Below are 15,626 nucleotides of genomic sequence, written 5' to 3'. Positions count from 1 at the left end.
TTTAAGAGGCTGCCAGACAACAACAGCAACAAAAACTAGTAAAGAAAACTGCTGACTTGACTGATCAAACACAGAACAATTGTGTCTGTTAGTCTGAAGACAACATGATGATATGATGTGTAATGTAAGACTGAAACCTGTCCCCTGTCTTTAGGGTCTGTACTCAGAGTCTCATGGTTTGGTGGATAACAACATGTATGACCCTGTATTTGATGCTTTATTTGGTCTGTCCAATCCTGAGAAGGACAACCCCAGATGGTACCTCGGACAACCAGTAAGCATCTCTAGTTCTCTCTCTATCTCTATTTCTCTATCTCTCTCACAGACATAACATCTGATTTGTTCCCTTATTGCTCGGTGAGTTAAGTTGGTTATCTTGTTTGTAAATCTAGGTTAAAAAATAACAGCATATTTATTATACATCATAGATTACTGAATACACAGTCAAATGCAAAGGTTTGGGCGCCGCTGGCATATTAAATAAGTTAACTAATATGGCATATTTTATATATGTATATATGTGGGAAAAAAACAATACATTTTGTATTTTTTCTCAATATTTAAAATTATACAAATATATAGTAAATCTGCTTTAATCAGTGCATATGTGACTTATTTACACATGGAAAATGAACACAAGTTTTATTTTGTTCCCCTATAAGTGCTGTTTAAATTGATATCTACACTATTTTATCTCTCTCAGATCTGGCACACAGCAATGTACCAGGGTCTCAGAGCAGGAACGTTTTTCTGGCCAGGATCAGATGTGGAGATAAATGGAACGTTCCCAAACATATATGAGAAATATGATAGGTACCGAGTACACTCTCATATTCTCTCTTTGATCAGTAACACAAATCCCTGTACAATATAAAAACACTCAAAAACTATTAGTTGTAGTAGTAGCAGTAGTAATAAAAGTGGTTGAAGTAGTAGTGTTAGTGGAAGTAGTGTTAATAGTGTAAATGCAGTAATAGTAGTAGCAGTAGTAGTAACAGTAGTAGTAGTAGTAGTTGTGGTTGGTGTGGCGCAACAGATAACACCGCTACCTGCCAGTGAGCTACAAAACTAGTAGAAACAGTAGGAGTAGTAATAAGTAATTGGCAGTAGTCTTAGTAGTATTAGTGTTAGTAGTAGTATAAAGATTAGAAGTAGTAGTAGTAGTAGTAGTAGTAGTGGTGTTAGTAGTAGTGTTAGTAGTAGAAGAAAGGTTACAAGTAGTGTTAGTAGTAGTAGAAAGATTAGTATTAGTGTTAGTAGTGATAGTGTTAGTAGTAATAGTAGTAGTAGTAGTAGTAGTAATAGTAGTAGTAGTAGTAGTAGTGTTAGTAGTAGTAATAGTAGTAGTGGTAGTAGTGTTAGTAGTAGTAGTAGTAGTAGTAGTAATAGTAGTAGTGGTAGTAGTAGTAGTAGTGTTAGTAGTAGTAATAGTAGTAGTAGTAGTGTTAGTAGTAGTAATAGTAGTAGTAGTAGTAGTAATAGTAGTAGTGGTAGTAGTAGTAATAGTAGTAGTAGTAGTAGTAGTAATAGTAGTAGTAGTAGTAGTAGTGTTAGTAGTAGTAATAGTAGTAGTGGTAGTAGTAGTAGTAGTAGTAGTAATAGTAGTAGTGGTAGTAGTAGTAATAGTAGTAGTGGTAGTAGTAGTAGTAGTAGTGTTAGTAGTAGTAATAGTAGTAGTAGTAGTGGTAGTAGTAGTGTTGGTAGTAGTAATAGTAGTAGTGTTAGCAGTAGTGTTAGTAGTAGTAGTAGTGTTAGTACTGTTAGTAGTTGTTATAGTACTAGTACTATTTGTATATGTTGATATATTTTTGATCAATTATAATAATTGTTAATAATTTATTATTCATAACATTATAGTTAATAGATTTGCATGTGTGGGTTAATGTGTCACAGATCTGTCCCTTTTGAGAAGAGAGTTTTTACTCTGCTGAAATGGTTACAGCTGCCTGAAGATCAGCGGTAAGTCTGTCATCATTACATCACAAATCACATCACTGTCAGGTACAAACATCTCTATTACACAGATCATCGATTATGAGCGAATTATATCCAATGATGATTTCAGACTCTGCCCTTGAATTTACTATAAGATAAAGTTTGTGATTTTATTATGATAAAATTGCTGATAATGATGATGGTGATTGTTTTTTTTACTATGTGTAAAGCCAGCCATTCATATTAAGGTTTTAGACAGTAATAGACAGATAATAGATAGATAATAATATTTATGTTGTGTTATTCAAGGTCTATTTTATTATCTAGTCTTTTATTTTTATTTTGAATATATGCTTTTATTACAGACCAGATTTCCTCACTCTGTATCTAGAAGAACCAGATTCATCTGGGCACAGCTACGGACCTGTCAGTGGAGGGGTGAGAGGGACACACATCATGTATATCCAGCTTGAGTGAATCGATGCTTTTCTGCATATGTATATTTCTGTTAATTTTTTATATTTGGATGGAACGGGGTAACTATATCACATTTTAAGGGGGCTAAGGGGCTTAGGGCTTCTTTACTATATTTGCAGGAGATAGCCCGGCCTGATAACAAGTGTGGCAAGGTGTTTTGATCACTTCTTATTTCCTCCACCATTTCAGAACAATTGTATACTTAAGTCTGTCTCTGCAGACTTTTACAGAGGTATATGTTATCAAGAGGAACAACATACCTATGTGTGTTGAATACTGGCTCTGAGTGTTGAATATTGGTTTTCCTGGAGTAGCTTTGGAGATCTCTGGTTTGACCATGACATGTCTTAGAGGTCTGCAACCAGACCCAAGCCTCACAGGCCAAGCCAAAAAAAGCCTTTTTTTCTTTATCTGAGGAGAAATGGGGAGAGAAAGTTTCAGAAACCAGTGATACAGTATTGAGATTACAGTATTCTCCTCAAAACATTTCCTGGAAACAGAAACATGCAATTTCCATTAGCAAATGAAATCAGTCCAAAAAAAACCCAACAACAATGATGTTGAAGTTTACCAAGTACTACTTTTGAACTCTGTTTATGAACAAGCAAACTTACACCCACACACACACCCTGTGACACTATGTGCCATATTTTGACAATTGTCATGTTACACTGAGTAACCACTTTCTTTTTTACACATATATACACTCATTGATCATGGGCATAAGGCACACCTAATATTTGGATTAATGCCCCTTAGCATGTTTCAGCTTGACCAGCTGCTTTTGATGTCCATTAACAAGCTTCTGTCAGGATTCCAGTTCAGAAGTAGTTCTCCTACTTCATTATTGTGCGAGTTCCAAAGGCAGCAGAACAGCCCCAGAGTACGATGTGTTCTTAGAGTTAAACGCCCCGAGTCCAAATGTGGACAACCCTTCTAATGAGGGCATTCAGCTTCTCGATGTTTCATCCATTGCTGACGCAGATGTGAACAGATCACACACAGCATGTCTAGTCCCTGTACAGAAATGTTGATAATAGAATAGGGCTCTGGAATCATGGTTCTCCATCCAGTACTTTTGAGAAGAGTTGGGGAGATGGGAATGAGGTGAGGTGATGATCATCCAATAGCCTGACCTTACTAATGCCCTTGTGGCAGAATGCAATGAAATCCTCAGAGTAATGCTGCAGATTTGCAAGTATACTGCAAAATGTATAAGATCCTTGAGGAACTTGTGAAGGTTCTTCAATTTGAGACTGTGGAGGAACCTTATAAGTTGCTGTGAGGAACCTTCAAGAAAAGCTTTTAAAAGAAAAAGGTTCCCTAAAAGTTGTTCAAAGCACAGTTTCCTCCAGATTCATCCACAGTTTCAAAGTGGAAAACCCCTAAAAGTTACTCAAGGTGCTCATACTTAGTGTACTTGAAAGAATTTGAGTTTGAGATTTCAAACTTTTCTTTAAGATTTTCAAAAGATATTATGTTTTAATCTGCATAGATAGAAGCCCTTCTGTGCCCATAATTTGACAAGTGTTAGACACAGATGGAATGGCTTCTGCCTTTAACCCATCTGTGCAGTAAACACACACATACACACCAGAGAAACACACACACAGTGACTGTGAGCACACGTCCCATGAGCAGTGGGCAGCCATTGCTGTGATGCCCGGGGAGCAAAGAGGATGAAGGGCCTTGCTGAAGGGCCTTGCTGATTTATTCAGGGCAAACTGGGGAAACCAAGGATACTATGTATGCTTTATGCCAAACTATAACAATACATTTAACAAGTGGATACGTTTACATTTCACAATCAATAAAAAAGCAAAGCAGTAAATATTAAAATATCAATTGATATTAAAAAGAATTAAACTGTTCCAATACTGGACCTAAAAACAGATGTAAAAAGCTGTATTGAACGTTTCAAAGAGCTTCTAGGAAAGTTAGCCTGTAACATTACAAAATTAACGTTTCAGAAACGTTCTGTGTGATGTATTAACGTTTTTCATCATAACACTATTAGAACGTTTCTCAGACAACATTCCCAGTTAGATAAAAAATAACATTATGCAAAATTAGAGGTAACATTTCCAAAACTAATATGTAATTTCACTGATATTATACTGATACAAAATATATTTCTAATGTTTTCTGACTGTCAAGAAAATGTTTTAGCTACTTACAAATAAGGTTAGCCAAATTTAGTGTAATTCGTTGGATGTAAAAGCATTCTCAGAATGGCTGGAAAATCTGGCAAATTAAACTCATTCAAAGAGTATGAAGTCAAAGTGTTCAGAAATAGCTCCGCTAACCACAAAATGTTGTCTGGGATGTTGCAGCTGTGAAAGATCATCTCAGCCACTAATAAACCATCACTGCCAGAACTGACCCACCGCCCAAACACCAGTTTTAACCACTAAGTCTAGATGTAAACACTGGCAAATGCAGTATCTTATAATATATCAGGCACGCGTCTCTGCAGTCATTCATTTAGAAATGTGGGCTAAATGTGGATGTCAGATTTTTGGCAGAATAAGCATTGCTGCCTGGGTGGGATACATATGATTCATAGATTTAGTAGTTTGTGGAGACTCCAATTGCTGTCTTAAAAACGAATGAATCTTCTATAAACCAAACTGCTGACGGCTTAAGGTGAGCTGTCTCTTTGTCACTAATTACAATCAGATCTTTTCTCTGTGCACACTGGTTTTAATAAGACATTGATGGTGTTGTTTTAGTGTCTCATAGTAACTCACAGCTTTTGCTTAACATTCCTTTTATGACCTTTTATGGTATCCAGGAACCTTAATAGTGGGCTCTCTCCCTAGAACCACTGCCAAATAAACCCTGGATTTTGTATAATTGGCAGGACCCATGCAGACCCATTATTAAAACTGGCAAGATTAAACAAACAGTAGTGAAAGTAGTTTAAGTGGAGAGCATATGCCAAAATTACAAACAGGAGACCAAGCTCAAAACAGCAGCAGCAGGCATGTGAATGGAGTATTATGAACTGGCATCATAACACGTATATAACACACAAGAGTTAGACGAATTAGCAGAACATTACAACTGCAATAAACTTATTATACTGTATGTCCTGCTGTCTAAAGTTTTACTTCTTCTGTACTGATTGTGTGTGAAAGGTTTTACTGCAGACAATTACTTAAAAAAGTAAAAAAGCAAACCCCAAAAGAACCTCTTTATATCGGCATATCCTTTACCTTTAAACATACAAGAGAATGCACTTATTTAGTAAAAATGTTCTTCGATGTATAAATAGTTAGCATGTGGCTTTGTTGGGATGAAAATTGCCTAAATATTGTTTATCAGGCCTATTTACCACCCTGTTATTTTGCCTCAGAATTAAATACAATGTTTTTCATAGCTGAATAATGAGAGTTGCAGTTTGACATTCGAGGGCTCCGTTAACCTTTTAAACCCTCTGCTTATTATTTGCATATTTATCATAATGCAGAAACTACTTTAAATTATTTGGTAACAGTTCAGTTCATCTTGTGGGGTCCCACAGGGCCCTATTTTAGGGTCTATGAAACTGACGTTAATTATAAGAGGGTTGCAGTAATGAGGGTGAAGAAGCATATGTACAGGGTTTATGGAGTTCAACATGCTCAAACACTGGCCATATTGGTGTCATTTCAGAAATACTAACAGACTGTAAATGAAACTGGTATTGGTGTACACTCATTCACTGACTTTGATTTGCTTCGATTCAGTTGATCAGTGCCATCCAAGGAGTTGACAAGGTGATCGGACAACTGATGAACGGACTGAAACAGCTCAACCTTCATGAGTGCATCAACATCATTATTGTGGCTGATCACGGTGGGTTAGCAAACTGTCAGAGCTGTGTGGTTAGCTGTGTCAGCCACACAGCATGCCAGAACCTCAGATCCCTCAAATATGCTTTTATTAACTTTCCAAATCAACTCCCTTCCACAGAAAAACTTTCCCTTCATGCTAAATGTGCATCCTGAATGTGCTGAAATCCTGACTGTTCTTATCATCTAAACCAGTGAATATTCAATGCATATGTCTGCGGTTCTTACTGGGTGGAAATAATTGTAAGCATAAAGATATGTGTGATTAAAAGGAGGGTGTTTTACTCATTATTAATCATGAGAATGACTAACATAAGTAAATGTGTTTGCTGTCAGATCTCTATGACAGTTCTGAACTATTAACTCCAACACAAAAAAAAAATGTAATTTGGAGCTGTTCTTATTACTCCCAAGTTGGTTGATGACTAAAGCTGTTTGTTCAGCTATTCCACGGCAGAGTTTATGTTCTTGTGACATTGTATTCTTTAAATTACCTTTTGTTTTATTTGGCACAGCAACTACAGTATGTGTGTGTTATTTGATTGATAAGAGAATAGCTGGGGATACAACTGTTCAGTTACTTTTACATTTGATTCAATTACGGCCTAAAAGGACTACATTTATTTCATTATAGGAGCATAAAGTCTAAAAAATAAAGGTGCTACAAAAGGTTATTCAAGCCATGCCATAGAAGAACCACCTGTAGTAATACATCTCTATGACAAACGTGGTTCTTTATGGAACCATAGGTGGATGGCATCACTTAAAGAACCCATTGCAGCACTTTTATTTTTAGGAGTGTAGTAGTATAAACTCCATATCTACCTATTGCATATTCTCTCTAAAGTGTTAAATCACAGAGCGACAGGACAATAAGCACAACGGGTCAGTTGGACCCACAGAACTTGGAAAGTAAGCAGTCACATAAGTAAGAATGTATAGAAATGAATGCAAAACGATGCAAACATTACTTATAACAGTACATACCATAACAGTACCTACAAACATGGGCAGACAAAGGGAAGCCAAGACAAAGGGACTAAGCAGGACTAAGGTGGAGACTCAAGTATAAAGAAAAAAAAAAAAGAAACATAAGGGTAAAAGTCACATGGCAAATATAAGCTAAGATACTGAAACAGACCAAAGAGGTTATCAGGTTACTGATTCCAGCTAGTTCAATCAAACTCTGCTTTTATGCAGGGCTGATGTGAGTGTCTGTAAAGAGTTAAGAAATTATTTATTATTAATTATTTATTTATTCATTCATTCCTTTGGCAGGCTCTGGCTATGTCCATAGTTTGGTACTGAGATGTAACGACTTTTACTTTTGATGAAAAAAAAAGAAGCAATTTAAATTATTGTTTAAAACGAAAAACAATAGTCAGATTATGCTGTCTTTACATGTAAAATTGGCCATACCACATAATAAGTGTCCAAAAGTCAATTGAACCTTGCAGTCCAGGTTGATGTTCAGTGCATTTTAGAAGGGAAGAATTGATATGCACACCATAGCCAGTAGGGGGAGTCAGCGTGTCCTGTGACACAGTGGTCAGCAGAACTAACTAAATGTTAGATGAGACTAAGTTGAGCAGTTGTATTGATGTATATATTCGATGAGTTTTTCATTTTGTGTTGGTGGGGTCTGCTATCGGCTGAGGGAGAGTCCCTTCTCTGCCACAACCGAGAAAACAGCAGCAGTTCATGGTCCTTATATGCATCACAGATATTATATCACATGTATGTAGCCCAGCTGGAGCTAAGATAACATATTTCATTTTCAAACACTCTCGTCCATAGTTTTCGGTCATAGGTGTCAACTCATTGGATTTACCCATATAACATCTATTCTAATGTAATTTTGGAGGTATACGGCTATATAAACCTGGAAGATGGAAAAGATAGTCTAAACTTTGACCAGTTAACATCAATAACACAGTCAGAGTTTCATATTGCAGTTTAATAGTAGTCTAAAACATCATGTGATAAAACTGTGTGAGCTGGGGTGGCGCCTTTCCTTGTGCACAGTCTATAAAGTACAGCCAGACAACTGTCATTACACAGATGCCATTGCACAGGATAAATGAACCAAACCAACAGAGCGTCTGTCAGTTTGCCACTGACCACAGTCTAAGTCTGCTCTTTCTCAGTCTTTCTCAGTCTCTCTCAGTGACTGTTTGGATTGTGTGTGTGTGTGTATGTATGTGTGTGTACATTTAGATCTGTGAAACTGCTCAGCTCACACAATCCTTTTCAATTTAATATCTCTGTTTTTTTCTGCAGTTAACTTTCAAATATAACATATATGTTATATATATATATATTTTAATGAATTGTTTTACTGGTGAAATAGTAAAAATGCCCCAGAAATAGCTAAATTGCTGTTTTGGTCAATTAAATAGTAGAAATATTTTATATGAAGTACAGAATTTAAGGTTTGCATTACTGTCATGATTTAACACCTGTGGTATGTTGAATTTAGAATTGGCACCAGCCAAGCTGATTAGCTAATAGTCTTCATCTGAAATGGATCGATGTAGAACACATTGATTTTGTTGACTGCCAAAACTGCTATACATTACATATCACAAGTGGCAGTCCTAGGGGCCCAAGCACCAAGTTGCATTATTAAAGCAGTAGGAAGCAAATCCTGGACAAACGTTTTAGAATAGCCTTCAATTCTAACAGATGTGGGATCTCATTTTTGGACACATTGACCATATGGCTTTGACATTATATCCAATATATCCATATATCCCTATATCCAATATATCAAATCACCTGGAAAACAGCAATTTCAGACATACTGGATAAAACATATTGAACCCAATGCATTAAGTAGATCATATTTTAGTCTCAGGGTGCTCCAGACAGCACCAGCATTTTTGTGAAATGTTAAATCTCTGAATATTGCAGCAGGTTCATGATATAATGATTTTGAAAGTAACAAATAATCTGAGCTGGAAAGATAATAACATAAAGATTTGTTTGGTTGGTGTGTAGGCATGGCCGAAACCAGCTGTGACCGAAAGGAAGCGTTGCAGGACCTGGTGGGTGACATCTCACACTTGTACGTGACTCAAGGGCCGTTTGGTCGAATCAGAGCAAGGGACAAAACAATGACTTGTGAGTACAATCGCCAGATGCACAGGCCAGATGCACAGGCCAGATGCACAGGCAGTACACACTGCAAGCAAGTTTTTCCACAAAGCAATGCCATAATGAATAATGTTTTGGCATGCTTTTAGTAGAGCGTTAAGCTTGAAGCTTGAGGAGCGGTCATGAAGCGCTGAGTTCAGGGGAACACTGGACACTTATGACTTTGGTTTCCTCAAAACATGCCTTGTGGCATTTAGAAGGGCAAAGAGTAAAGAGGCAACACAGTTCATTCCATGTTCCAGTGAATTCTGGAAGGTCTAAGGATGAAGCTCACAGAGCTATTTGGATACTTCCCACACAGTTTCTGAAGAATAGGATGTGATTGAAGTGAAGTCACTTCCTGTGGGGATTTTCCCTTTTTACAACCCTTCCAGTTTGGAGACCTAGCCATTTTTCGCATTTTAATGTTCTGGGTGCGGGGCACACTGCCTTGTTAAACAGGGACATGATTTTATTTTTCTATTCGAAAAAATATTATTTCAAATATGGCATTGTTTTATTGTGCCTCAATGACATTATATGTGTATGAAGGTATATGTATAGGATTAATAGAGATGTCCCAATCCAGTTTTTGTGCCCTGTTAGTTGACAAGTGCTTTAATGTTGAATATTTATTTATTTAGTTTTATATGCAATATAAATAAAGCCAAGCAGTTACAATACAGTAATACAGTAACATTTTATTTTTATACTTTCAAATAACATTTTGTTACATGTTTAATATTGCTCAGGGCCTTCAAGCAGATTGGGCTACCAGCTACTTTAAAATGCTTTAGTTTGCTTGCTTTTTGATGAACTGTTAATTTATCAGTAGGGCAGCTACTTTGCTGGAGACTGGCCCTCCGGCCCTCCAGGACTGAAGTTGTTCACCCCTGGTGTTATTTTCTACTGTAATGCTGTAAAACAATTTAAACAAGTTATGGTACATGGTGGTGGGAGTGTATTTTTATGGCACTGTATTTGCACTAAACAGTGGACGCTGAATTGTAACAATCATGCTCTCACATTTTATATGGCCATGGGCTAGTTCAAGCTCAGTCAAAACCCCAGGATTGCACATTTTAGTTTCCTCCTTAAACAAAACTACCACAGTTCAACATATTTGTGCAGCACAGAAAAAGAAACACTTGATCGTACTGGGTATCAAATTAACATATCCAAAGCTTGATCCATTACAATATGCCTGGTTCAGCTCTGGCCATCCTTAATGTTCAGTTTTATTTGTATTGTATTGTATCATAAGGTTCACCATTGTGTTACATATTATACATTCTTACAAATAAAGGTGCTTCAAGTGGTTCTTTGAGTGATTTCCAAAAAGAACCATGGGCCTCCAGCACATATTGTTCACAGCTGTGCTTCTATAATGATGGATCTGATTGTCCTCGTAAATTGAGCAAATCCCAATTAAGAAAACATTGGTGAACTTCATAATCCTCATAAAAACTGTATTAATGAAATTTCTCCTTAAGAACGCTTGGTAAATAAGGCTCCATGTTTGTAATAGAGACGTGTAAAAGAGCGTGAAGAATCTTTTACAGGTCTAAAGAACCTTCACTTGATGTAAAGGTTCTTAAATCAACCAAATGCACATCTCTATTACAAACATGGTTCTTCATGGTGTCGCTCAAACAACCATCTGAAGCACCTTCATTCAGCACCTTCAAGTGTAACATGAGCCAGTGTGTAAGTCGGCATTGTGTTTTATGTTTGCAGTGGATGCCGCAGGGTTGGTGGCCAGCATGACAGTACGTGAATCTTAAAGACATCCACTTTCCTGCATGCTCACTGTTATTGTCTCCACAACAGAAAAGAAATGACTGGCAAATACATGTCAGCATAAAAAATCTGGAAGACTTAGCATCTAATGAAAACACAAAGACTTTATAATCAAACCTAAACCATGTTCAGCACACGGACAGCAAAGTGAATTGTCTTTCCTCCAGTTCAATCCAAATGTAACAGAAACCATAATTTTCATTGTTATGACAATGGTGACCAGTTTAAATGCCAAAGATCTACCAAACATCTACTATGTGCTTCCTCTCACTGACCATTTTATTAGAACCCCCTAGCTTGTGCTTTCACTCACTGGGCACTTTATTAGAAACCCCTATTTTATGTTTTCACCCTCTGGCCACTACAAACGGCTACCTTGTGCTTTCGTTCACTGGCCATTTTATTTGAAACACCGACCTTGTGCTTATACATACTGGCCACTTTATTAGAACCCCCTACTTTGTGCTTTCACTCACTGGGGACTTTATTAGAAACATCTGCCTTGTGCTTTACTCACTGGCCACTTTATTAGAAATCCCTTCCTTGTACTTCCACTCGCTCTTCCACTCCCTGGCCACTTTATCAGAACCCATTACCATGTGCTTCCTCTCACTGGCCACTTAATTAGAAACCCCTACCTTGTGCTTCCACTTACTGGCCATTTTCTTAGAAATCCCTTCCATGTATTTTCACTTACAGACCACTTTATGAACTGATAGCTCCAATTTGTAGAAGTCCAAAGAGACTAGCTTATCATGAACTGGTCTTGGCTGCCCCCCTATCATTGGTCATTAGTTTTTGGCCACAGGGGACGCTGTTATATCTGTCTACCAGATATAGTATAATTTGGGTGTTGGGTGGTGTCACCATTAGATGGTGACATTGTAGTTCTCATGATTGTGTGTGTGGTCCTGCTATGTAGGTTGAGAGTGAATCCTACACTTAAACATATGCAGAAGTTGACCTTTGATGAAAGACCAGAGTTTAACACAAGCTGTGCATTAATGAGCTCAGATAAGTTACAGTAAGGACCTAATGTAAGGTGGAGCTACAATGGAGGGGCTTCGGATAATGAATCTATTGAATGTGTTTATGACTGTAAAGTACATCTATATGTACAAATATTAAGAAAAAAATAGTTGATGTACACTGTCATTAAAAAAATGCTTTTTATTGAAATGTAAGCAGTTGTCCAGTGACCTCTTACCTTACAAAGGTAAGCAGTAAACAGCCAGGGCTTATGATAAAAAATGAATGATTATATATGAAATGAATATATACTTACAGTGTAAGAAGACTGACCAGCAAATAAAGGCCTACCTGAAGTCTCACCTGCCAAAGCGTTTCCACTACGCAAACAGTCGGCGTATCGAGGATGTAAACGTGCTGGTCAACCCTAGCTGGCTGTTCGAGAGGTGCAGTGCATGTTCTTCTTTACTCTTTCACTCATAAACACCTTTCTGTGTAGTTAAGAATGTGTGTAATCGGGTTTGGTTTCCATGCAGTTCTCCAGGTTCCCTCACCTTCTGCTCTGGAGGAAACCATGGCTATGACAATGATGACTATAGCATGCAGGTGTGTGTTTGTGTATACTTGCACTTTTACAGATTTGTAGGTGTTGGTCTAACCTCATCTCTAATCTCTCTTTATCTGATTATGTCTCTCAGGCTATGTTTCTAGCTTATGGACCCAAATTTCAGCCCCAGACTGAAGTTGAGCCGTTCTCTAACATTGAGCTCTATAATCTCATGTGTGGTGAGTGTTATCTCAATAAAATAGTACATAACCTCAGTTGATCTCCAGCAATCAAATCTCCCTTTCTTAGAAAAGCCTGTCTACGCTTCTCCTGACGGGATAATGAATTACTTGAATATATGTGAGTGGGATGTTTGGTCTGTTACTGTGAGCAGAACTCCCTCCCTAAGTTAAAATAGCACAAAGTGTTTTAAAAGGTCATTGGCATGTTTGTGATGGTACTGGGAAGCACACCATAAAAAGCCCTACAGTGTAGCACTTTTCTGAATTAGATTATGAAGATTAAGATTATTAAGATTATGAAGACAGAACAAACATAATGAGGTCAAACAAATTTCCAGCTGCAGTTTTGAAGAGTACTACCATCTGTTTTAAATGGTACTAACATACATTTTCAGCTGCAGTTTTGAAGCTGTAATTTTGAAGGGTTCTATCACTGGTTTCTGAAGTATACAAACATGTCCCAGCTGCTTTTAGTTTTGGAGGGTTTTGGTGCAGCTAATTGATTTGTGAAGTCAAAACGCTTAGCTAGGTACACTACCTAGTATCATCCGTCTTAGCTATGGCTTTATTACTGATACTGCCACATCAGGTCTTTTCCTCACAGCTGAAACTGAGGCTTGTTTGATTCCACTTATGTGTTACCACACCTAGGTGTTGCCATGTGAGCCGCCACAAAACAAGCTGTTAACCTTTAGATACTGCTGTTGTGGATTTGGGTCTGCCAGACCTCTTAAATCTGTCTTCTTTTGTTCATTGCTTTTTTCTAAGCCATTGTGGGATCTTGGCATGCAGTAACACTGACAGACAGAGGGACATAATCAGCAATGCCTAAATTGTTTGCTTAAACTTACAAAGAGTAATTTACTTCCATTGCTCCAGAAATGTTAACCAATGACTGATATACTATATTACTATATTATATTATATATTATATTACTAATATTCTCTGGACTTGATTCATTTGAAAGTCAATAAAAAGGAGAAATGGGGTTGTTCTTTTTAGTTGTTGGGTTTTTTTTTACCAGTAGAGGATAATGGTTCGGGTCAGATAAATATAATCACCTCTCTTCTCTTTCAGATGTGCTGGAAATCACACCAGCCCAAAATAATGGAAGCCATGGCAGCCTGAACCACATGCTGCGGTCACCACCTTACTCGCCCCAACTCCCAAAGGAGCAAAGCTTGCCCGGCCATTGTCCACTGACAAGCCTGGAGCCCACTGACGCACTGGGCTGCTCCTGCCCTGCTCTGGTACACAATAATACTTGCATGGTCACTGTCAGCATTTAATTATACCATTGCTTTCATAAGGAAACTTTTTATCTCTAAAACTTAATAGGAGTAGGAAATAACAATCTGCATGGGGTATGTACACCCCCGTGGACACACCCAATGATATTGAAAGTACATCAAAATTCTAAGAAATTTACACAGGTACTACAAGCCAGTGATTTTCTCTCTGGTCACTTCTAACTTGAGATCTTGAGAAATCAATTTGTTGATTTCTTTAAACTTTTATTTATTTATTTATTTATTTATTTTAATGTTGTGGTCAAAGTGAAAAACACATTTGTCACCCTGAGACCACACAGATAGTAAGTTGTGATCACAAATCACAAATTACAAGAAAAAACTAATTTGATCACAAGAAAAAACAATTTTGTTATTGTGAGATCATTACAAATGTATGTTGTGATCACAAGAAAAACATTTTTTATCTTAAAATCACAAGGAACAAGTTGTGGTCACAAGAAACCACTTGAGATCACTAGAAACGCAACTTGTGTTCACTAGAAAATCACGTTTATCATCTAAATTCTCAAGAAAAAACAAGTTGCAATCATGAGAAAACCATATAGCATTTACATTCTCAAGACAAAACAAGTTGCAATCATGAGAAACCCACATTTACCATTGAAATTCTCAAGAAAAGCAAGTTGCAGTCATGCAAAAACCACTTTTGTAATCTTCACAAGAAAAAAAAACACTACAGAAAAATACATCTAACTCATGGCCTATCTTCATAGACTTTCATGTATCATTGCTAGCTATGTACTCAAGTTAGCTACACTTCAGTTTAGGGGACAACACTGTTCCTTTACATCAAACCACAGCTGCCCTAGCAAAGGGGTACATTTTGGCCATTGAAGCCAGGACCTAATTAAAATATTATAAATAAAAATTATTAACAGGTATTAATAAAGTCTTAGACACTTCCTGTTGAGGGTAATTGGTAACATATGAACAAATATTTAATTGACATTAGAGGTCATACACTTGCAAACAGGACACACCTACACTTACTTAGACGTGCTAACTCACACATCCACTATGACACAGTGGAGTACACACCCGACCACTCAATCAAACCTGTATGTAATATACCCACTCATGCTGACACATACTTACAAGTGCAGCTATAGGCTCACAAGTGCTGTCTCACATTTATTCTTTCTTGTAGGCTACACTCAAGAGGCAAAATATGAGGGACAGGAAGGGGGGGGGGTCTTGGGGGGTCCATGACTTTCTGATTAACCATTAGAACCATATTAAAGCATGCAGGCAATTTATTAGGAAGACCTGTACACCTACTTATTCATGAAACGATCTAATTAGCCGATGGTGTGGCTGCATCTGTATAATTGTGGTGTGCATCTTAAAAGACATGATGGCCAACAACAGCAA

At 37.3% G+C, this 15,626-nt stretch overlaps 1 protein-coding gene and 1 long non-coding RNA gene across 2 annotated transcripts in view; one reads left to right on the top strand and one right to left on the bottom strand.

The window, feature by feature from the left end:
* The window catches only part of LOC140544130 (venom phosphodiesterase CdcPDE), a 42,196-nt gene that overhangs the window by 10,538 nt on the left and 16,032 nt on the right, over nt 1-15,626 (top strand). The window contains exons 8-18 of the mRNA XM_072667524.1: nt 155-274; nt 704-813; nt 1,894-1,959; nt 2,301-2,373; nt 6,144-6,252; nt 9,249-9,371; nt 11,121-11,152; nt 12,471-12,598; nt 12,689-12,758; nt 12,851-12,938; nt 14,020-14,192. Coding sequence (XP_072523625.1) covers nt 155-274; nt 704-813; nt 1,894-1,959; nt 2,301-2,373; nt 6,144-6,252; nt 9,249-9,371; nt 11,121-11,152; nt 12,471-12,598; nt 12,689-12,758; nt 12,851-12,938; nt 14,020-14,192 — 1,092 coding nt within the window. The remainder of the gene's footprint in view (nt 1-154; nt 275-703; nt 814-1,893; nt 1,960-2,300; nt 2,374-6,143; nt 6,253-9,248; nt 9,372-11,120; nt 11,153-12,470; nt 12,599-12,688; nt 12,759-12,850; nt 12,939-14,019; nt 14,193-15,626) is intronic.
* LOC140544140 (uncharacterized) overlaps nt 2,738-15,626 on the bottom strand; it is a 28,676-nt gene continuing 15,787 nt past the window's right edge. The window contains exon 3 of the long non-coding RNA XR_011978221.1: nt 2,738-2,823. This is a non-coding gene — a long non-coding RNA (uncharacterized lncRNA). The remainder of the gene's footprint in view (nt 2,824-15,626) is intronic.

Source organism: Salminus brasiliensis, chromosome 2 (genome assembly GCF_030463535.1).
Source record: "Salminus brasiliensis chromosome 2, fSalBra1.hap2, whole genome shotgun sequence".
NCBI classification, from domain to species: Eukaryota; Metazoa; Chordata; class Actinopteri; order Characiformes; family Bryconidae; genus Salminus; species Salminus brasiliensis.
Note: the sequence above shows the minus strand (reverse complement) of the source record. Positions and strands in the feature narration are given on the sequence as shown.